Source organism: Delphinapterus leucas, unplaced genomic scaffold (genome assembly GCF_059928025.1).
Source record: "Delphinapterus leucas isolate spDelLeu-1000000601 "Yukka" unplaced genomic scaffold, BTC_Dleu_Yukka2 spDelLeu_asBTCV2_sq53, whole genome shotgun sequence".
NCBI classification, from domain to species: domain Eukaryota; kingdom Metazoa; phylum Chordata; class Mammalia; order Artiodactyla; family Monodontidae; genus Delphinapterus; species Delphinapterus leucas.
Window position 1 is genome coordinate 2,983,365 of NW_028322262.1, and position 22,813 is coordinate 3,006,177.

Consider the following 22,813-nt stretch of genomic DNA (forward strand, 5'->3'; position numbering starts at 1 on the left):
TCTGTCATACAGAGTGAAGTAAGTCAGAAAGAGAAAAACAAATACTGTATGCTAACACATATATATGGAATCTAAAAAAAAAAAAAAAGGCTCTGAAGAACCTAGGGGCAGGACAGGAATAAAGACGCAGATGTAGAGAATGGACTTGAGGACACGGGGAGGGGGAAGGGTAAGCTGGGACGTAGTGAGAGAGTGGCATGGACATATATACACTACCAAATGTAAAACAGATAGCTAGTGGGAAGCAGCTGCATAGCACAGGGAGATCAGCTCGGTGCTTTGTGACCACTTAGAGGGGTGGGATAGGGAGGGTGGGAGGGAGGAAGACGCAAGAGGGAGGAGATATGGGGATATATGTATGTGTATAGCTGATTCACTTTGTTATAAAGCAGAAACTAACACACCATTGTAAAGCAATTATACTCCAATAAAGATGTTAAAAAAAAATAAAAATAAGCTTTAAAAAAAGCTTCAACTACAAAGGGACATGTTACCGCCTGCTACCATCAATATAATACCTAACAATTTATCATTGATGCTGTAAGAAAGTTAGTGGTGTACCTAAAACCATCTTTTATTTTAAATATCCCTTGTTGTGCTAGTAATGATTTTCCTTTATTATCCCCAAGTCATATATTTAAACCTAAAGAGACAAACCCAATTTCACTTCTCTAAATTAATCTACTGTAACCACGTGTACCCTAACTGTAGGAGATGCTTGAGCCATTTTCTACTTAAAATTCTGAAAGACTCGTGCTCACATAATCCCCACTGACACTTTTGCAAATGACCAAAAATTTCATCAAGGCCACTGGATCAGAACAATTGGTGGGTACATCAAGTAAAAAGCAATATAAAGGGTTAACACTAAGAATACCTTGAGGGAAAAGCCTAATTGTGTGCCTCTGTAGGTAAGACATCCATATTTCTTTTAAAATGCTTTTAGGGCAATACTACAGATGCATGTTAATATACCCTGCTTGATTTTAAAAAAAAATTTAATGGTGGAACATATCAAATTCAAATCGCACAAGTTGCAGCGCTTGATTTTTCTTAAAAGGTCCATTTTTACTCCTTACTCTTCAATCTTGACATCACTTTTAGAATGCGTCCCCAACACCTGCCCCCTGATCCAGGCAGGCAGTGATATTTCCTTACGTCTATGTTTCTTTTATCACATTGCATCATAACCATTTACTTAATCAACTTTCTGCTTCACTACAATATGAGTTCTGTGAAGCCAGGATCCATGTTTTATTAAGTTTGAATCTCCGAAGTTTAGTGGATTTGCTGTTTCAACAAATATTTATTAAATGTCTACTCTTTCCCAGATGTGTGTGCTGGGTATAAATAAGGTGGCTTGTCAAAAAGAGAGATGCGGTTCTTGGGCTCATGGAATTTAGAGTTCAGTGAGGGAAACAGTAAATTAACAAGAAAACATTCTAACAAATAATTACAAATTCATATAAGTTCTATAGTATAAAAGAGAAAGACGTTGCGACACATGTTAACCTGGGGGAATTTCTCGGGATAAACAGGACAAGGCCACCTTGGAGGCCACTTGGAAACCACTTGGAAGTATGTGAGGCTCAACATAAGGGAATAGAGTGTGTGAAGTTTCTGAGTCCAGGAGAACTCAGCAGGAATAAATGGAGGGGTGAAGAAATAAATGATTTGGAAATGAACACTGTGGCAACATGATGGAAAGTTGAAACATTACCTGTGTCTCTAAGAAGCTTATAAACAGCAAGGAAATTGAGCCCGAGAATCCCCATCCTTTCCGTCCTGCAAGTCACTCAACCTATTTCTATTCTTTTTTCTTTTAACCAAGGCAGACATTGCTAATCAATCACGGCATTCTTCCCCCCTAAGGCTGGACAGAGCTTAAATTTTTTTCTTAATTCAGTGCTTCTGCCAACCATTACCACTCATTCAAAATGGGCACTCAAGATGATACCCTTTTGCCCTTCCTGATGTAAGCGGTTAATACCATTTTTACCTAATTAATAAACATTTGATATTGGCTTGAGGGGGACAAGAGGTAGCAAACTGAGCTAATATATATAAAGCAGTGAAGGTTGTAAATGGATAAGCAGCCTGGCTCATTACAGGTGCTGAATTGATAGGAGTGATTATAATGATGCTGGGAAAATATGGGGCATCCAGTAATTGATGGGAGCTAGCATTTGAGGCTACTCCTGAGGGTGAGAGAAATTACCAAGTGGGAAGCACTGAGTCACTGAAGTCACTCTTTCATAACGTCGTTTTTAGCTAACATAACGTCATATGTTAGCTTGGGACAGCCAAGCTAATATTTTCTCAAAAATACAGAGAAAAGAATATCTTTACACTCAAGCAAAAAAAAAAAAAAGATCATCATCAGAAAGGATATATGCAGTTGGAAACTAGCATCTTGACCTAGTCCTAGTACATTTAGAAATGAAACCTCATCAGCTTTACTGACTTCACCACAAGTAGTCCGTGTACCAGAACTTCAGCAAGCCAGAGTTAGCCAGTCTAAAACATTCAGTTTTCCCCCATCTGCACTGAGTGAACCATGCATCTTAGGTATAAAATGATAGCATTTATAATTTAGTAAGAGCTAAACCCAGAAGTACTCTAACATATTATTAAGGTTGAAAATTTCTTAGAAACCAAAGAAATACAGAGGTTTAGTTCTTATGATGATATTAATTGGAAATACGTTGCATCTACTACATGTTGAGAATCTCCTTGGATATGAATTGATGCACTGAGACCTAGCCATAAAATATAGCTACCCAATCCACTGCCTACTTATAAGTTCTTCTGAATAAGATTTTATTATATATTGTTGCACTTTAGAACTGCCTATGTTGGGCAGAGTAGTTTTCCTGAGTTATAGTAATAGTTACCACTTTGAGTGTCTGTTTTATGTCAGTGCCCTGCTAGGCCTTTTATATATATTATTTATAATGCATATAATAACCCAGTAAAGACTGACCTGATTTCTACCTCACAGACAAGGCAACTGCAGTTCAGAGAATTTAAGGAACTTGTTCAATTTACGTAACTAAATCAATGATAGGGATGGGACTTGCAGTTCTGTCTCACTCCAGAGCTCATGTCATTTTCACTACCCTTTCTTTGCACGTTAGCTCTGTCTCATTCCACAGCCACACACAGATTAGGGAAAATTAGAGGACCACCCCAGACACCACACTTGTAAGGGCCTGCCTTTAGGAAGGGGGAAAGCGGGCTAGCTTGTGGGGGAGAGAGTTGTTCCCATCTGATGCTAGGGCTTGTATGGCCTCCATCAGCCCTGGAATCTCTCTGACAGCACCTGAGCAATGTATGTGATCAGCACTTTCCACCTTCCTTATGGTTACATATGCTGATTAATTTTTCCTGGTATAGATGCTCATTTTAACAAGTCACTCGTTGTAAACAGGGCCAGGTGTAGGGCCCATTTCCTGCTCCACCCACTTTATTGAAGCCAAATACTCCATCTATATCCTTCCCGAGTTGTATCTCACAGTTATAGACAATAGGTACTGTGAGTCTTAAGCGTGAATAGATTGACATAAAAGCATTCTCTCTTCACTAAAAGGAAAAAAAAAAAAGTACACTTACTGGGTGATAATATGGCAGGAAGTCTGCTATATATCTTTATAAACAGGGTACCGAGGTATAATTATTCCACTTCAGCTCACAGATGCTTTCACTCGTTTCCTGATTTTCGTTTTATTTTGTGCGGCTCACGACAGACCAATCCATTTTTGCAGAGATCAGGCCCTGCAGCTCAGGGCCGACTCTCATAGATACTCTGAATCAAGTACAGAGATGAGCAGCTGGGAAGATGGGGGAGGCGGTCAGGGAGGCAGGGAGACCTGAACAGATGAGTAACGGGGACCAGGAAGGAGGACAGAGGCTCCATACATGATTAAACATGAATATGGGTCCTCTTGCCAACCAGATGCATCATCTTTATGCAACTGGAATGACCCCTTTTCCCACACCTCCCTACGCTACACAGAATGCTTTGACTGATTTTTATTGACAGCTCAGCATGTGCTATAACAGCGGTAGCACACCGAGTAGAACAGGTTGACAGTGTGGCAGATACCGCCATCCTTTTCCAATGTTTGTAGGCTTTCTGAGCAGGCCGTGGGCGTCCTGTGCACCTCACTCCTCTTCTAGCAGAGGCCAAGCGATGCAGACATTAACTATGTACCTAAATGAGACTCCTAATGAGACAGAGCAGGACCCTATGATCCTTTCCCCTAACCATGTCCTCTGCCTGCTTTTTGTCTGTGGAAAAACTTTAGCCCAAAATTAAGTTTAATCAGAGAAGTGAGAAAATGCAGAAGCAAAAAATAAAAGCAAACAGGAAAAAACAATAATAATTTATCAGTAAGCAAAGTTAAGGACCTTTAGTTCCTCCTCAATGGCTATAGATAATATTCTGAGCCATATCCTGTGAGCTGTGTGAAACCCCACTAGGTGAAGAAGTTAAGTACATGATGACCAGACTGTAGGCATGACATAAGCTGCCACAATTCACAATTCTGAGAACTGGCCTCAAAGAAATGAGAACGAACCGACCCTGGGACTGAAGACTAACTGTACTTAAAACAATCAAGATGACACTGGTCAGACCACCGATGACCAATTTCAAGATGACGGTCAGAGCTGACTGTGCTGTTTCTGCGTGTAGCCCCCCTCCCTCCGTCTATAAAAGCTCTTGCCCCCTCATTGGGTGGGTGCGGGGAGTTGGCCTTCGCACAGGCGTCCTCCCTCCCACACCCCCTGGTCGCCGGCACCCAAAACAAAGTAAACTTTCCTTTCCACCAACCTTGCCTCTTTACTTGCTTTTGAGCGGCGAGCAGCTAGACCCCACCTCCGGTTACACTAACAGGAAAGGCAGAGAGAAAAAATCATTTAAAAACATGATGTAGAGAACACAGATGTAGAGAACAAATGTATGGACACCAAGGGGGGAAAGTGGCGAGGGGAGGGTGGTGGTGGGATGAATTGGGAGATTCGGATTGACGTATATACACTAATATGTATAAAATGGATAACTAATGAGAACCTGCTGTATAAAATAATAAAATAAAATTAAAAAATAAAAAAAACCCATAAGTGGCATTTTATGCACCAGTTCAAATAAGGGGGAACCTAATCATTGTGAATGATAAACAAGTTTGTGAAAAACCCACTGCTTATTAGAACAGCACGCTCCATGTAAAAAGAAATCTTCTAATGGTAAATATAGCAGAAGGCTACAATTACCTTTCAATGATTGCAGTCCACAGAAAAGCCATTTAGTGATAAATTGCAGAGCAAGAGGAGATTATCACCTGTTTAAGCTTCCACTGATTCTATCAAGTTGTTTGCCTGGCAGTATCTAGGCTATGATGGAAAAGCTGAGAAAAACTCATTTTTCCCCTATCTAAATATTATTAATTGCAAGCATTCATTTTGAAAGATTTGTGGCTCTTTGGGAGAAAAGGATCTGCTTGACAACTACTAATTATACTTAATAATAAATAATACTTATCATTTACATAATTATTTTCATATTTAAATCCTTTCACAGATTTTGTTTCCTCATATGGAATATCAGTGCAACTTGACTGCATATAATGTTATGAAATTTCTGTGAAACCAGCCCCAAGTAGTAAGCTTTCATAAGAAAATTGGGGCCTTAATCTTATCTATATTAACAAGTGTTAACAAATCATTAGAATTTCCTTTTTCAGCACCTGAAGAGGCGGGCAGTATTGAACAACTATCTGAGGAACACTGAACTAACTTTTTGGCAAAACACCCAGTTAACGCCAAAACTGTGCAAAAATATTTAGAAGAGGCAGACACATGAGGCAACAAGATCAATGAGAGATGTATTAAATTAAAAGAAATGCCTCCCTCTCTCTATCTATCTATCAACAGGGTGAAAACAAAAGAGCAAAACAAATGAAATCAATATACTTAATATAGTTGTGAATGTAAAGGTCTGAATATAGATTTTTAAAAAATTGTCTGCACGAGTTGGATATTTGACCTAGTGAGTACACGTGTAGAAATTTATTCTAAGGATTTCACAGAAATCTAGGTACCATGGCATTAATTGGAATACTATTTGTAAAAAAGAAAAACTTGGAAATAATTTGTTTCCAACAATAGGGCATTGTTTAAATAAGTGATATCATATGTTGAAATATTAAATAAATTTTAAATTTTCTAAATGAGGAATATTAGATCATGTGGGAAATTGTCATGATAACATCAGGTGAAAAGGTACTAGAAACAAAAATTATATAAACAGTATATCTTATCCTTATTAAATAATGTATGTATAAAATACATGTAAATATATTTTTATATAAATATATATGCATATATAAGTGGGAAAATGCAAAAATGGAAAAGATAATATTTATATCAGAGTTCTGCAAGTGTATTTATATTTTTCCTTTACATTTTTCTGTATTTGATAATTTTTCTACCATAAAATATTAATTTAATTACTATGTATTTTTGAACAACTCTATTTTTTAAAATTGTTTTTACATATAGAGTGGTCACGTGTTTGCTTAACAGAGTGCAAGTGAAAATTAAAGGCTGTTTTTGTGGTTCTCATGATGTTTAAAAGACTAAAACGAGTTCTGAGACCTCGAAGTCTACTTTGGCCACACAATTCCACATCTAGTCTGGGAGCTCATCATAAGACTATCAAGCAACTGGGTGAAAAAGATATTTGCTGCAACACTATTTATAATAGGAGAAACAAGGAACCAACATTAAGGTCTACCGAAAGGGGATTTATGAAATGAATGGTGGTACAACCACTGCCTAGAGCTACAGCTATTAAAATGATCGTGTTCCGGCAACACAAATTCACCCAGGAGGGGCTGTTCTTGCAGGCTGTTTGCATCAAATAGGAAACGCTGACGATGAAGCTCTCGTTGGAGAACACCTCCCAGGGCATCAGATGTACCTGCGCTTCAACTTCCCCCACATCCAGGTAAGGCTGCACACCAAGTATCACCAGACTGTCCACTTTTCAGGAGAAGCTGCAACACGCCTAGGCTTTTCAGATGTTGTGCAGGCCCGGGGGTGGGACTGGGGGGTGGGAAATAAAATGTCTACGGGCTGAATTTAACTAGTCAGCCAAGAGTTTGCAAACTTTGATGCAGAATTAAATTTATAACTATGTAATAGTGTCCAATGCTTACATTAAATTTTAAAACGGGTTTAAAACATTATGTTTTTATTTAGGTTAAACTATGTGTATATATTAGTATGTTTGTGTGATGTTCACACAAATGAACATACACACAATATAGGGAGATAAAAAGCAGAGATGAATGGATCTGAAAGTACTTTTCTTTGGGTAATGGGTTATTTTGAATGACTTCAGGGGTTTTTTTCCATACTACTCTATATCTATATTCTATTATATAAAATATTGTATATTTATACTATTCTGTATTTTTATTTTTGAAACAAACACATGCAGATTTTATAAGAATTAGATAATTATACTTAATAGAAATATAGATTTCCTTTTTTGCATATGTTGTCTCATTCTGTCTCAAAAGGACCATGTCAGAAGCACTAGATCCAGTTCTGAGCATTGCCTTTTTGGGAGTATTTTAGAAAACAAAAGCAAGTACAAACATCAATAAACAAGATGGGGAAGGGCCTAGACATACTTTCACAGGATTTTTAGGAAAAAACATTAGATGTTTTCCTGAAGAAAAGTAGACTTCAGTTGTGTGATAATGGACTACAAAGATGTGAAGTGCAAACATGGGTATTTGAAACTCAAATATTTTTCTCTGTAGTTCCATCAGGTCAAGCTAAGACCAATGGGTGACATGCTTCAGGAAGGCAACTATAAGGAAGTACTTTGTAGAAATTATAGCTGTTCGTATGCTGGATGACTTAACTCACCAAGTAGAGCATTCAAGATACGAGGAGTGCTCAAACAGAGGCCAGATTACCAGTACTTTTATAGCATGAATTCTTACATTGGATGAGGTGATAAAACAGATGACGTCAACTTCTAAAATCGAGGTATTTCCCTTTGAGTCCTAACACTATGATAATATAATCTCAGTTATGGTATAAAGCAGGTAACTGATTTGAGAAGGGTACTGAGTTTGAGGACACATTGACTGATTCATTCCACAAATACTTTACTAAGGGACTATGCTAAGGGCCTGGGATCCCATGAAACAAAATGCCAGCAGAAGTGAATCTCTTTAATGAAGCAAAGTATGTGGAAGACAAATCATTAAATGCTTACTTCCAGTAAAGCATGCAATGTATCCTGAAATAGGATATATAAATGACTATATGTCCAGGGCTTGCCCCAAGAGCAAGCCTTCTCTAAATGGATTATTTTCTTTTCTCTTTCTTTACCTTGTCTTCCCCACTTATACCTCTACTCTCTGCTTCAGTGAAAGATATTTCTCCTTTCCACTTCTAGCTGAAAAAAAAACAAGTCTCAGGTGTCAATTTACTATGTAACTGTGGGTCCCTCTCTGTATTACAAAACAAGACTCAGGGGACAGTGAGTCCTGATATGACCTCCAAAAGGGTCACAAGGGATCTCTGAACATTTCAATCGTTTTAGAGTCTTTTCTACATCTTTTCCAATGATTCAGGTATGGAGGTTTCTGTATCTTGGGCCTAGAATTCCTTCTACTGAGTGGTGAGTCGATGTGGTTTTACTGCTTATATCCTATAAGTTCTTTTAATTACTGTCTTATAGCCTCCCAAAGTGTTTATATATATATGACTGGCCACCATTTAAAATGAAAAAAATAATTTACATTGCTACTTATCCTCATTGAGTTGCCCATTTAAGAAGCAGAACTGCACTGTCAGGGCATCCACTTTTGTAATACCTTAGCCATAGTATTTTAACATATATAGTAGTTCTCAATATTTACAGTGTATTGGAAGCGCCATATTAGTCAGGGTACTCCAGAGAAACAGAACCAATAGGAGATATATAATAAATATAACGTAATATATGTAATTGCTTTAACATATGTAATTGATATTAAACATATTAAATATATTGTATATTAAATATAAGCTGGAAACTAGGAAATCCAGGGGTGTAGTTTTCAGAACTGACGTAAGCCACAGTCAGAGGGCAGGGGATCAGATCAAACACTCAGGCAGAGAGAGCAAATTCTCCTTTCCTCTGACTTTTTATTCTTTTGGGGCCCTCAAGAGATTGGATGAGGTCCACCTACACTGGAGAGGGAAATCTGCTTTACTCCATCTACCAATTCAAATGCTAATCTCATCTGGGAACACCCTCACAGACCCACCCAGAAATAATGTTTAGCAAAATATCTGTGTATCTCAGGATATAGTTGAGAGTTGATACTTAAAATTAACCATTACATTCTGCAAACCTTAAAATATACCAATGCCTCAGTCCAACCCCCAGAAATTCATATTTAATTGGTATAAATTACAGGCTGGGCTTTAAGATTATCAAAAGCTCCCCAGGAGATTTCAATGAATCACCAAAAGTTAAGAACCATTAACATCATAGAACATTTCTTTCTTGATGAGAAATCAAAATGCTTCTCACTTTTAGCGTTGATGCCCTGGGAGAGATATTATCTACCTCTGTAAGGTGCCTTCAGAGCATCCCACTGTACCCCATGTAGTCAGGATATTCAAACAGGCCACTGCAAACATGTGCCTCCAAGTCTGGTCAAAGTCAATCCAAATTTTTTTCCCCAATATGGTAGGAGATGGGTAGAATTTCTTTTATGATCACCACGTTGTATGGTAGGCATAATTATTCCCATGTAGAGGGTGAACTGAGATTCAGAGAAAAATAGGGGTGCATATTGCCACAAAGCTAGCAAATGTAAAAAATTAGGAAAAGGTCAAGTTTTCTGATCTGAGTTAAATAAGTAGTAGGTATCATTATTTTATTTATTCCACAGATACTACTGTCAGGGGTGAGTAGAAAAAAAGCAAATGAATAAAAATGTAGTCAGCCTATGAACGGGAAGATTAGCTAGCATCCTTCACACAAAAGACCTGATATGTATTCGGCCACTAGAGAGGTTTAGTCAGCTGTATTTACAGTCCCATAAATGGAAAGAAGAATCATGACAAAAGGAAATTCTATGAATCCAGGAAAAAACACATCAAATTAAATAAATAATTCACGGGCAGAGCAAAGATTACAGAGTTGGCTCTGATAACAAAGTATCTAAAATAAGTGGTGATGTGTTTCTCCAACCACACAGGCTGCCAGTCCAGGTGCAAAGGAAAATAAATAAAACTATTATAGATCTAGTAAGAGTTAAACAGGCAATAAAAACCAACAATGGAGATGAATTTTAAGTTGGTGATTCTTTGAACAATCTTCAAAAGATTTCATTTGCTCTGTTAACGCAATGTCAAGTCCATTTTAGAAATAAAAGAACATTTTTCTGCTTGCTAGAGTTTAGACATAAATCCTCAAACTGTATTAAATCAAGATGCTTCTAGAATCATAGCGCTAAAGACCATCAAGGATTATTAAAGAACTCCCTCATTTTACAGGGGAGAAAGCCAAGGTGGTACATGACTGTGTGATGGGCTTAAAGTCCACATGATTCCCATCAGTGGCCAAAACAAGATTAGAATGCAGGTGCTCCCATTTCCTCTTCACTTAAATATTCATCATTCTTTAGGCATTTTGAGCACAACTAGTGCACTGCTGTTTGAAACCTGACCTTTCCAATGGCAGTCAAAATGCCATACTTTAATAGTGCTTCCATTGTCTTTGACCAGAATATTAAATAACTGGCAATCATGTTCTGAGCTTCTTTCCAGATGAATTATATGTTAAGCTCTATTTCAATATTGATTTGTAATATACTTTAAAGCATGTTGATCTTCCTCTGGTCTCTTCTTACAGTTCTGAGCTACATGAATGCTAGAGTTCCTAAAATTTGTGATTTTCTGAATGGCCATCTCTACTATGTCCACCAACCCAGCAATAGTCACTGCTTGTTGCTAGACAGAAAAAAAAAGTTAATACATTTACAAGTGAAATCCTGTGTTCGTTGTTTTAAATGAAAAACAGAAACCTATTTGATTTAGAATCTAAACCCTAGAAGCATACACAGGGCTTAAAGAAATGTATGATTCTTCTATGGAATATTGGAGAATTCTTGTTTAATCAATGGAAGCACATCGTTAGTTTACTCAGGTCCCTAAAAAGGTGGAGGACCTCGCTTAAAAGAAACAAGTGACTATCTTAGTTAATGTAAATAGAAATGCATTTCCAGCTTATTTATGGTTGTTCATTTCTATACCATACAGTGGTCTGTTTCTCAGGACATCAGTATAAAAGGCAAATTGATAGGTGAGAAGGATAAGTGGTATAATAAAAAAGTTAAAAGCATGGGCTACATGACATGGACAAGTTACTCAGCCTTTCTAATCTTCCATATGCCCATCTATAAAACAGGGAATAAAACATATTACAAAGAGATACGCTTCTCCTCCCACCATGCTTTGGCCTTCACATGTTTGGGAGGCATAGGAGATCCAGTGCCTTTCCCCTCCATCCTATTCTTGGAAGAGGAACTGTTAATGTTATTGGTCAGTAACCAGAACATCTATGGAGCAATGGGTAGAATTATTACATTTGAAAGTGACAAACGTGTCACATGGTTCTGTCCCAGTAGCTCAGCTTATGATTCACAGAATAAGGCATGTTAGCTTAAGCTTGTCCCATGACCTAGTCATCTGTGATTTGGGGGCAAGAGAAAGAGAGAAGGAAAGCCTCAATTAGAATTCCAAAATGAAGTAACAGCGGCTAGCTCACTAGTAATAAATAATACTTTGGTCTTTTCTGATTATCGTTTCTTGTGTATGGATCCCTTGGCAGGAAACTTAACCACCCACTTCAGAGGTCTGTTATGAAGTCCGATATGGTATAAAAAGGGCACAGTGCAGTGCCTCACATGCAATAAGCTGTCAAAGAATATTATCTAGATGACCTTGGATTTGCACTTAAATGTTTGTTATTAAGTCAGTTTGCATGGGACTAGTATCCAGAGCCTCAGGATAAAGTAGATTCATGTGAGTTAATAAATGAAAAGCTCTCTGAAATTCTAGATGGCAGGTCATGCTAGCTCAGGTAAGTGGAAGCTGGTGGCTGGGCGTTCCCTCAGGACACGTGTTTTGATGGAATGAGGACTCAGGGTGTAGAAACCAGCTTGGCAGTGGATGGTAAACCATTGCCCAGCACATGCTGCCTCCTGCTAAGCAGAAGGCTCTCATGCAAATTGCTTTCTGAATCATTCATTAGCTGTCGGCAACCCTCATCTCTCCTCCTGCAGCTGTTCTTTCTGATTTTGCCTGCAAACTTTTCATACTGGGCAGGCTCCCAAGCCAAACAAGTTGCCCCTCTGCAGGCTTTGTTCCTGGGGGTGAGAAGTGAACCTCACAGATAAGTCAAAGTAAGGATGCACCATGGACTAATACACACTGAAGGAACAGACTCCTGTAAGCTAAGGTGATGAATGCCTTTGAAAGTAATTTTCATGCTGCTTCCTATGAGAACGTCAGCCAGGCTCCAGAAGTTATATGCTGCAATTTAAAAATTATCTGCCTCTGTAGACTTCTAAAGCTTCTATCAGCTAAGAAGTATCTTTTTTAAAAAAGAAAATATTTCTATACAATTTTAAAGACTACTTTCCATTTATTACAAAATATTGGCTATATTCCCCCTGTTGTATAATACATTCCTGGAGCCTACTTTACACCAAATAGTTTGTACTTCCCACTTCCCAATTCCAACTCTTAAATTGCCTTTCCCCCCTCCCCCACTGGCAATTACTAGTTTGTTCTCTATATCTGTGAGTCTGCTTCTTTTGTTATATTCACAAGTTTGTTTTATTTCTTAGATTCCACATATAAGCGATATCATACAGTATTTGTCTTTCTCTGTCTGACTTGTTTCTCTTAGAATAATGCCCTCCAAGTCCATCCATGTTGCTGCAAATGGCAAAATTAATTTCATTCTTTTTTATGGCTGAGTAGTATTTATATATATATGTATGCAAATATATAAATTTTAATTATATATATATTATATATATATATATAATATGTATATAAAAAATCTTCTTTATCCATTGATCTGTTGATGGACACTCAGGTTGTTTCCACGTCTTGGCAATCGTAAATAACGCCTCTATGATGCTGCGAACATTGGGGTGCATGTATCTTTTTGAATTATAGTTTTGTCTGGATATATGCCCAGGAGTGGGATTGCTGGATCATATGGGAATTCTATTTTTAGCTTTTGAGGGACCTCCGTACTGTTTTCCACAGTGGCTGTACCAATTTATTACATTCCCACCAGAGGAATGTGTGGGAAATCTCTGTACCTTGTGCTCAATTTTACTGTGAACCTAAAACTTAATTAATTAATTCCCAGCAGCATTAGCAAATAAGACCATGCATTTTTTAAAAATCTTTTCTTAAGGCATAGTAAATATTTGCTGAATAAAATGAGAAACTCTATCTCGATTGGGTGGATTAAATCAGCAGAAACTAAGCTTCACCTGTGATTTTAGCAGCTGAACTGGTTGAGAAATTCAAAGCAGAACAGGCACAAGTCCTCTCTGAACAAGGTAAGGTACAAGAAAAGGAAGGATGGATGTTGTAGGCAAATCATAACACTCTATCATGGCTAAATATAATATCAGGAATTAAATAACTTGAAATCATATAAAAATTTCCTTTACTCGTATGCCCCCTCCCACATAAAGTGGAAGGTGAGCACAAGTGTAAATCAAGCAGGCAGAGGCTCCCACTATCTTATATATGAAATCAAAATTCTAAAGTGTTTTCTTCAGAATCCCTTTTGCCTGGGTGCAGAAGAAAAAGTAGCTGATCAGTGCACCCAAAGGTAAAATGAAAAATAGTAAAAGAAAGTTTTTCTACATTTTTGAATTTAAAATCTGAAATACATTTCTTTTAATACTCTTCTTATTTATACCCATGTACCTTAAAAACCAAAATTAAAATTAAATTGTATTAGAGCAGAGGAGCAAAAATTTCCAGCCAATCCAAACTGTTTGAATAAAGTTACGAATCCATATCCAGACTCAGCTAGAAAATTAAAGCGTGCTGTGATCACTTGGTACGAAGAGGGGTCATGGCAATTGATTTTATTTATACACACTTTCATACATAATAATTTATCAAATTTGTCCTATGCCACTTTCCATGCTTTTTTAATCCTCATTTAATCTCTACCAAATGAATACTGTGAAACATGTTTAATCATTATTCCCATTTCCAAGATGTGGAAACTGAGGCAGGAAGTATGGTACATCAAAATTCAGAAATTTTGTCACTCCAAATATCTCCAGGTCTAGCTCTTTAACCTGTATAATAGTCTTTTTCTCTTTTCCTTGCCGTGTGAACCTTTCATCTTCTCCCACTGTCAAATTCAAGTGTTAACTCTAACCTCTCTTGACCTCCGCTATCCACTGGAGGATGCCTTCTGGCTTCCTAGAAAAGCTTCACCATTCTTAGCAGAGTACTTGAGATCTAGCAGGTGCTTTGTTAAGTGAATGAGTTAATAAACATATAAGAGAGCATTCAAATTGCCATTTAAGGGATGGAGAAACAGGCTCTGAAAGATTAAGTAACTTCCTTCATGTTAGGGGTCAAGCTGGAATTCAGATTCTGAAGCCCAAGTGATCATCCTCAGAATAATCTAAGTTATCTTCATTGGGATAGAATATGCTCAGTCTATATCCCTCACTAGACTCTAAGGAACAAGAAGGCAGTACTAGGTACCTAATGCACTTCATTTTGGGTAGATTTTTCATTTATGCAAAAATACGTGTGTAAAGATAGACTAAAGCCTTAAGCTTTCCCTGCTGGATTCCCTGCTCAACTGTGCGTACTCCTGTGATGAAAACTCGCCTAACGCACTGAATGACCTTGACCAAGCAGCTTTCCTTTACAGCCTCCATTTTCTTTTCTGTAAAATACTGTTGACAGGACATGTTCCACCTGCCTCATAGAAATGCGTTTATAAAGCACTTTGGAAAGCATGAAGCTTTCTTTCTTTTTTTTTTTTTTCCGGTACTTGGGCCTCTCACTGTTGTGGCCTCTCCTGTTGCGGAGCACAGGCTCCGGATGCGCAGGCTCAGCAGCCATGGCTCACGGGCCCAGCCGCTCCACGGCATGCGGGATCTTCCCGGACCGGGGCACGACCCTGTGTCCCCTGCATCGGCAGGCGGACTCTCAACCACTGCACCACCAGGGAAGCCCAAGCATGAAGCTTTCTTCAAAAGCAAGCAAGTATTTTAATTGTCATTATTATAGGACTCCTTAAAAGGAGCCTTTTTATGGTGGAAAGAAACCTTAGCTTATCAATTGTGCAACTCAACCACAGAAAATTTAAGGCAGAACATGCATGACACAATAATAATTCCAAATAAATCCTTCTAATAGTTAAGTAAAGAGAAGTCAAAATTCTTCTCTGGACTACTTTGATTTCATACAAAGGGCATCCCTTTAGAAGTTATGGAAGTTCAGACACAGAACCTCAAACTCTAGATTGCAATGCGACATTTGTTTCTGAACTTCTGCTGCCAGTCTTGCTAACAGTTCACTTGCAATGTAATATATTAATGCATTTCATTTCTAGGCAAGAACATTATTTACTCACAGGAGAAATACTTTCCTGAGGAAAGACTGTCTTTGGAAACTTTCAAGGACATTTGAGAAATGCTTCAGCCCAAGCCACAAAATTATGAGCATGCTTTTGTGCCTCTCTGTTCCCAGGGCACCATTTTTAAAAATCTTTCATTTAAGTTTATTGCAAGCATCCATCTTCCCTTTCCAGAAAAAATAGCAATTAACACTTCATTGATTGCCAGTTTTCCTAGGTGTCATTTCATAATGCCTATATTGTAAGCAGTTCACATCATCATTTTCATCGCTTTCAACATTTTCCATGTTGTCTCCCTACCTGAATTGTGACTTTTTGTATGGAAAGTTTTATTTATCACTTGCATCTTACTTTGAATAAATCTGAAATCAACATTCAGTATTATTTAATTATTTTCATTTTCTTCAGTATGTTTCTAGCTTAGCAAACTATGGGTAAAAATGCCATGTAACAACAATATGTAATATTTACATAGAGCCCATGTAGTGAACATAGTCCTAAACTCTTACCAAATCCTCACCAGACCCTATAAAGTAGGTACTATTAACCTTGTCATTTGATAGATGAGAAAACTGATGCATAAACTGGTTAAGTAACCTGTCTGAGGTCAGATAGCTAGTGATTACTTTCCCCATCACCACCACTGTTTAGTTAATGCGTCCTTCCCATCTCAGTTCAAATGGCACTGACACAAAAAAGCCTTTCTTTGACCTCCTGAAAATACTGGGTCTCGTTGCTTTTACAGCATCATATGTTTATTATTCATTTCACATATTTGTGTGATTATCTAATTATATCTGAACGTATTTTTCCTAAGGGTAACTCTAGTCCAGCTGTGCTTTCCAAATTATGAAATCCGGGACTACGTGGGCTATGTCTGTTTTGCTTATTACTGTAGTTTCAGTATTTGGTGCATGGTAAGTATTCAGGAAATGTGCTGGATGGATGAAAACAGGACTTTGTAAGAACAAATAAATAAATGACTGGATCAATAAATTTGGTCGATCATAACATAAACAACAGTGCCATGTTAAAGTTTTTCTCTGGGTCTATACACAAACTCTTCTCAGACAGGGTTCCTGTTTGCGGTCTACACCACCAGTTGGAAGAGAAAAAAGCCAATCAAGGTCTGACTGTCATTATGTGTACAGGCTGAAGCTGATGCATTAGGTTGAGAGACAGGGTGATTTAGGAATAATTTTACTTCTGGCTGAACTATATATAGAACCAAGTCTTACGTAATAAAAAATAAATCTACTTTTAATATGTTTGTGTGAAGAATGAAATAGGAGCATCAAGCCCATTAATTGTGATATTTAATTATATCGTCCCATTTCCACATTCATTTCCATGAATTTGGATGCCTTTAGGTCAAGCTAACCCAAGCATTTACACCACCATGATAAACAGTGAAATATCAATGGATACACAGAAAGAAAATTCCCAAATTTAGCAGAGAACACATTAGCATGAACTTGTAAATTTAACATTCAAGTTCATTGGCGTGCAGAGAACCAAGTGACTTTTGTTAAAGTAGGAAACTTTATGACTATGTGAGGAGATGAACATCGAGAAAGTGCTCCCTATTTTAAAACCAGGACATTAGAAATATTTTAATGAATTTATTTTTTGCATATCTGCCATCTAGGTGACAGTAAAACTCAATATTTATACATCAGATTTTTAAAACATTGTGCATATATACTGTATACTGCTACAGAATATAAGTTGCCCCAAAATCTCCAAGATACAATATGGGATCAAACAAACAAACAGAATGACAAGAAAAACCAACTGTAATATTCTGACACCTCTTAATTATTAAATCATTATGTTTAGAGAAACAGAAGTTTAAAAATTGTGCTCTGAAGAGTATTTAAAATATGAATGAACCTTCAAGATGGCAGAGGAGTAAGATGTGGAGATCACCTTCCTCTCCACAAATACATCAGAAATACATCTACATGTGGAACAACTACAGAACACCTACTGAACACTGGCAGAAGACCTCAGACTTCCCAAAAGGCAAGAAACTCCTCACGTACTTGGGTAGGGCAAAAGAAAAAAGAAAAAACAGAGACAAAAGAATAGGGATGGGACCTGCACCTTTGGGAGGGAGCTGTGAAGGAGGAAAAGTTTCCACACACTATGAAGCCCCTTCACTGGTAGAGACAGGGAGTAGTGGGTGGGGGGAAGCTTTGGAGACACGGAGGAGAGCACAACAACAGGGGTGCGAAAGGCAAAGCGGAGAGCATCCCGCACAGATCGGTGCTGACCAGCACTCACCAGCCTCAGAGGCTTCTCTGCTCACCTGCCAGGGCAGGTGGGGGCTGGGAGCTGAGGCTCGGGCTTCAGAGGTGAGATCCCAGGTAGAGGACTGGGGTTGGCTGCGTGAACACAGCCTGAAGGGGGCTAGTGTGCCACAGCTAGCTGGGAGGGAGTCCAGGAAAATGTCTGGATCTGCCTAAGAGGCAAGACACCACTGTTTCGGGGTGCACAAGGAGAGGGGATTAATAAAGCACTGGCGAAACGAGCTCCAGAGATGGGCGTGAGCCGTGGCTATCAGCGCGGACCCCAGAAACAGGCATAAGATGCTAAGGCTGCTGTTGCAGCCACCAAGAATCCTGTGTGAAAGCACAAGCCACTGTCCACACTTTCCCTCCCGGGAGCTTTTGCAGCCCGCCATTGCCAGGGTCCCGAATTCCAGGGACAACTTCCGCGGGAGAACGCACGGTGCGCCTCAGGCTGGTGCAACCTCACGCTGGCCTCTGCTGCGGCAGGCTCGCCCCGCACTCCATACCCCACCCTCCCCCCGGCCTGAGTGAGCCAGAGCCCCCGAAGCAGCTGCTCCTTTAACCCTGTACTGTCTGGGTGAAGAAAAGACGCCCTCAGGTGACCTACACGCAGAGGCGGGGCCAAATCCAAAGCTGAGCCCCAGGAGCTGTGCGAACAAAGAAGAAAAAGGGAAATCTATCCCAGCAGTGGAATACCTGAATAGACAATGAATCATCCCAAAATTGAGGCGGTGGATTTTCTGTGATTTTGTCTGTATAGCTTTGCTTATACCATTTGTCCTATGGTTCTGTCTGTACGTCTTTTGTTTTTTTTGCTTTTTAGTATAGTTTATAGGGCTTGTTATCATTGGTGGATTTCTTTTTTGGTTTGGTTGCTCTCTTCTTTCTTTCTTTTTTTAAATTACTTTTTAATTTTTTTTTATTTTAATAACTTTATTTTATTTATTTTTTACTTTCTTTCTTTCTTTTTTTCTCCCTTTTGTTCTGAGCTGTGTGGCTGACAGGGTCTTGGTGCTCTGAAGGGTGTCAGGCCTGTGCCTCTGAGGCAGGAGCGCCAAGTTCAGGACATTGGTCCACGAGAGACCCCCCCCCCGGCACCACGTAATATCAAAAGGCGAAAGCTCTCCCAGAGATCTCCATCTAAACGCTAACACCCAGCTCCACTCAACGACCAGCAAGCTACAGTGCTGGAAACCCTATGCCAAACAACTAGCAAGAGAGGAACATAACTCCACCCATTAGCACACAGGCTGCCTAAAATCATAATAAGCTCACAGACACCCCAAAACACACCACAGGATGTGGTCCTGCCCACCTGAAAGACAAGATGCAGCCTCATCCACCAGAACACAGGCACCACTCCCATCCACCAGGAAGCCTACACAACCCACTGAACCTACCTTAGCCATTGGGGGCAGACACCAAAAACAGCAGGAACTACGAACCTGCAGCCTGCAAAAAGGAGACCCCAAACACAGTAAGTTAAGCAAAATGAGAATACAGAGAAATACACAGCAGATGAAGGAACAAGGAAAAAACCCACCAGACCAAACAAATGAGGAGGAAATAGGCAGTCCACCTGAAAAAGAACTCAGAGTAATCATAGTAAACATGAGCCAAAAGCTAGGAAATAGAATGGAGAAAATACAATAAACGTTTAACAAGGACCTAGAAGAACTAAGGAGCAAACAAACAATGATGAAGAACACAATAAATGAAATTAAAAATTCTCTGTAAGGAATCAATAGCAGAATAACTGAGGCAGAAGAACAGAAAAGTGACCTGGAAGATAAAATAGTAGAAATAACTACTGCAGAGCAGAATAAAGAAAAAAGAATGAAAAGAATTGAGGACAGTCTCAGAGACCTCTGGGACAACATTAAACACACCAACATTCGAATTATAGGGGTCGCAGAAGAAGAAGAGAAAAAGAAAGGGACTGAGAAAATATTTGAGGAGAATACAGTTAGAAACTTCCCTTATATGGGAAAGGAAATAGGCAATCAAGTCCAGGAAGCGCAGACAGTGCCATACAGGAAATATCCAAGGAGAAACATGCCAAGACACATATTAATCAAACTATCAAAAATTAAATACAAAGAAAAAATATTAAAAGCAGCAAGGGAAAACAACAAATAACATACAAGGGAATCCCCATAAGGTTAACAACTGACCTTTCAGCAGAAACTCTGCAAGCCAGAAGGGAGTGGCAAGACATATTCAAAGTGATGAAAGGGAAAAACCTACAACCAAGATAATTCTACCAGCAAGGATCTCATTCAGATTTCACGGAGAAATTAAAACCTTTACAGACAAGCCAAGGCTAAGAGAATTCAGCACCACAAAACCAGCTTTACTACAAATGCTAAAGGAAATTCTCTAGATAGGAAACACAAGAGAAGGAAAAAACCTCCAATAACAAACCCAAAAGAATTAAGAAAATGGGAATAGGAACATACATATCAATAACTACCTTAATGTAAATGAATTAAATGCTCCAACCAAAGGACATAGACTGGCTGAATGGACACAAAAACAAGACCCCTATATATACTGTCTACAAAGGAACCACTTCAGACACATACTAGGGACACATACGGACTGAAAGTGAGGGGATGGAAAAAGATATTCCATGCAAATGGATATCAAAAGAAAGCTGGAATAGCAATTCTCATATCAGACAAAATAGACTTTAAAATAAAGACTATTACAAGAGACAAAGAAGGACACTACATAATGATCAAGGGATCGATCCAAGAGAAAGATATAACAATTGTAAATATTTACGCACCTAAAATAGGAGCACCTCAATACATAAGGCAAATGCTAACAGCCATAGAAGGGGAAATCAACAGTAACACAATCATAGGAGGGGACTTTAACACCCCACTTTCACCAAAGGACAGATCATCCAAAATGAAAATAAATAAGGAAACACAAGCTTTAAACGACACATTAAACAAGATGGACTTAATTGATATTTATAGAACATTCCATCCATCCATAAAGAACAGAATACACTTTCTTCTCAAGTGCTCATGGAACATTCTCCAGGATAGATCATATATTGACTTGTCACAAGTCAAGCCCTGGTAAATGTAAGAAAATTAAAATCGTATCAAGTACCTATTCTGACCATAATGCTACAAGACTAGATATCAATTACAGGAAAAAAACTGTACAAAATACAAAAACATGGAGGCTAAACAATATGTTACTAAATTACCAAGAGATCACTGAAGAAATCAAAAAATACCTAGAAACGAATGACAATGAAAACACGATGACGCAAAACCTACGGGATGCTGCAAAAGCAGTTGTAAGAGGGCAGTTTATAGCAATACAAGCCTACCTCAAGAAGGAAGAAACAACTCAAATAAACAATCTAACCTTACACTTAAAGCAAATAGGGAAAGAAGAACAAAAAAACCCCCAAAGTTAGCAGAAGGAAAGAAATCATAAAAATCAGATCAGAAATAAATGAAAAACAAATGAAGGAAACGAGAGCAAAAATCAATAAAACTAAAAGCTGGTTCTTTGAGAAGATAAACAAAATTGATAAACCATTAGCCAGACTCATTAAGAAAAAAAGGAAGAAGACTCAAATCAATAGAATTAGAAATGAAAAAGGAGAAGTAACAACAGACACTGCAGAAATACAATGGATCATGAGAGATCACTGCAAGCAACTCTGTGCCAATAAAATGGACAACCTGGAAGAAACACACAAATTCTTAGAAATGCACAACCTTCTGAGACTGACCCAGGAAGAAATAGAAAATATAAAGACACCAATCAGAAGCACTGAAATAGAGACTGTGATTAAAAATCTTCCAACAAACAAAAGCCCAGGACCAGATGGTTTCACAGGCGAGTTCTAGCAAACATTTAGACAAGAGCTAACACCTACCCTTCTCAAACTCTTCCAAAATATAGCAGAGGGAGAAACATTCCCAAACTCATTCTACGAGGCCACCATCACCCTGATACCAAAACCAGACAAAGATGTCACAAAGAAAGAAAACTACAGACCAATATCACTGATGAACATAGATGCAAAAATCCTCAACAAAATACTAGCAAACAGAATCCAACAGCACATTAAAAGGATCCTACACCATGATCAAGTGGGGTTTATCCCAGGAATGAAAGCATTCTTCAATATATGCAAATCAATCAATGTGATAAACCATATTAACAAACAGAAGGAGAAAAACCATATGATCATCTCAATAGATGCAGGAAAAGCTTTCCACAAAATTCAACACCCATTTATGATAAAAACCCTCCAGAAAGTAGGCATAGAGGGAACTTGCCTCAACATAATAAAGGCCATATATGACAAACCCACAGCCAACACCGTTTTCAATGGTGAAAAACTGAAACCATTTCCTCTAAGATGAGGAACAAGACAAGGTTGTTCACTCTCACCACTATTATTCAACATAGTTTTGGAAGTTCTAGCCACAGAAATCAGAGAAGAAAAAGAAATAAAAGGAATCCGAATTGGAAAAGAAGAAGTAAAGCTGTCACTGTTTGCAGATGACATGACACTATACATAGAGAATGCTAAAGATGCTACCAGAACACTAACTAGAGCTAATAAATGAATTTGGTTATATAGCAGGATACAAAATAAATGAACAGAAATCTCTTGCATTCCTATACACTAATAATGAAAAATCTGAAACACAAATTAAGGAAACACTCCCATTTACCACTGCAACAAAAAGAATAAAATACCTAGGAATAAACCTACCTAAGGAGACAAAAGACCTTTATGCAGAAAACGGTA

The 22,813-nt window shown here is 38.3% G+C and overlaps 1 protein-coding gene across 1 annotated transcript in view; it reads right to left on the bottom strand.

Annotated features, from left to right (window-relative positions):
- LOC149743916 (uncharacterized) overlaps positions 1-22,813 on the bottom strand; it is an 89,934-nt gene that overhangs the window by 14,343 nt on the left and 52,778 nt on the right. Inside the window, exon 4 of the mRNA XM_089906034.1 lies at positions 19,419-19,470. Coding sequence (XP_089762160.1) covers positions 19,419-19,470 — 52 coding nt within the window. The remainder of the gene's footprint in view (positions 1-19,418; positions 19,471-22,813) is intronic.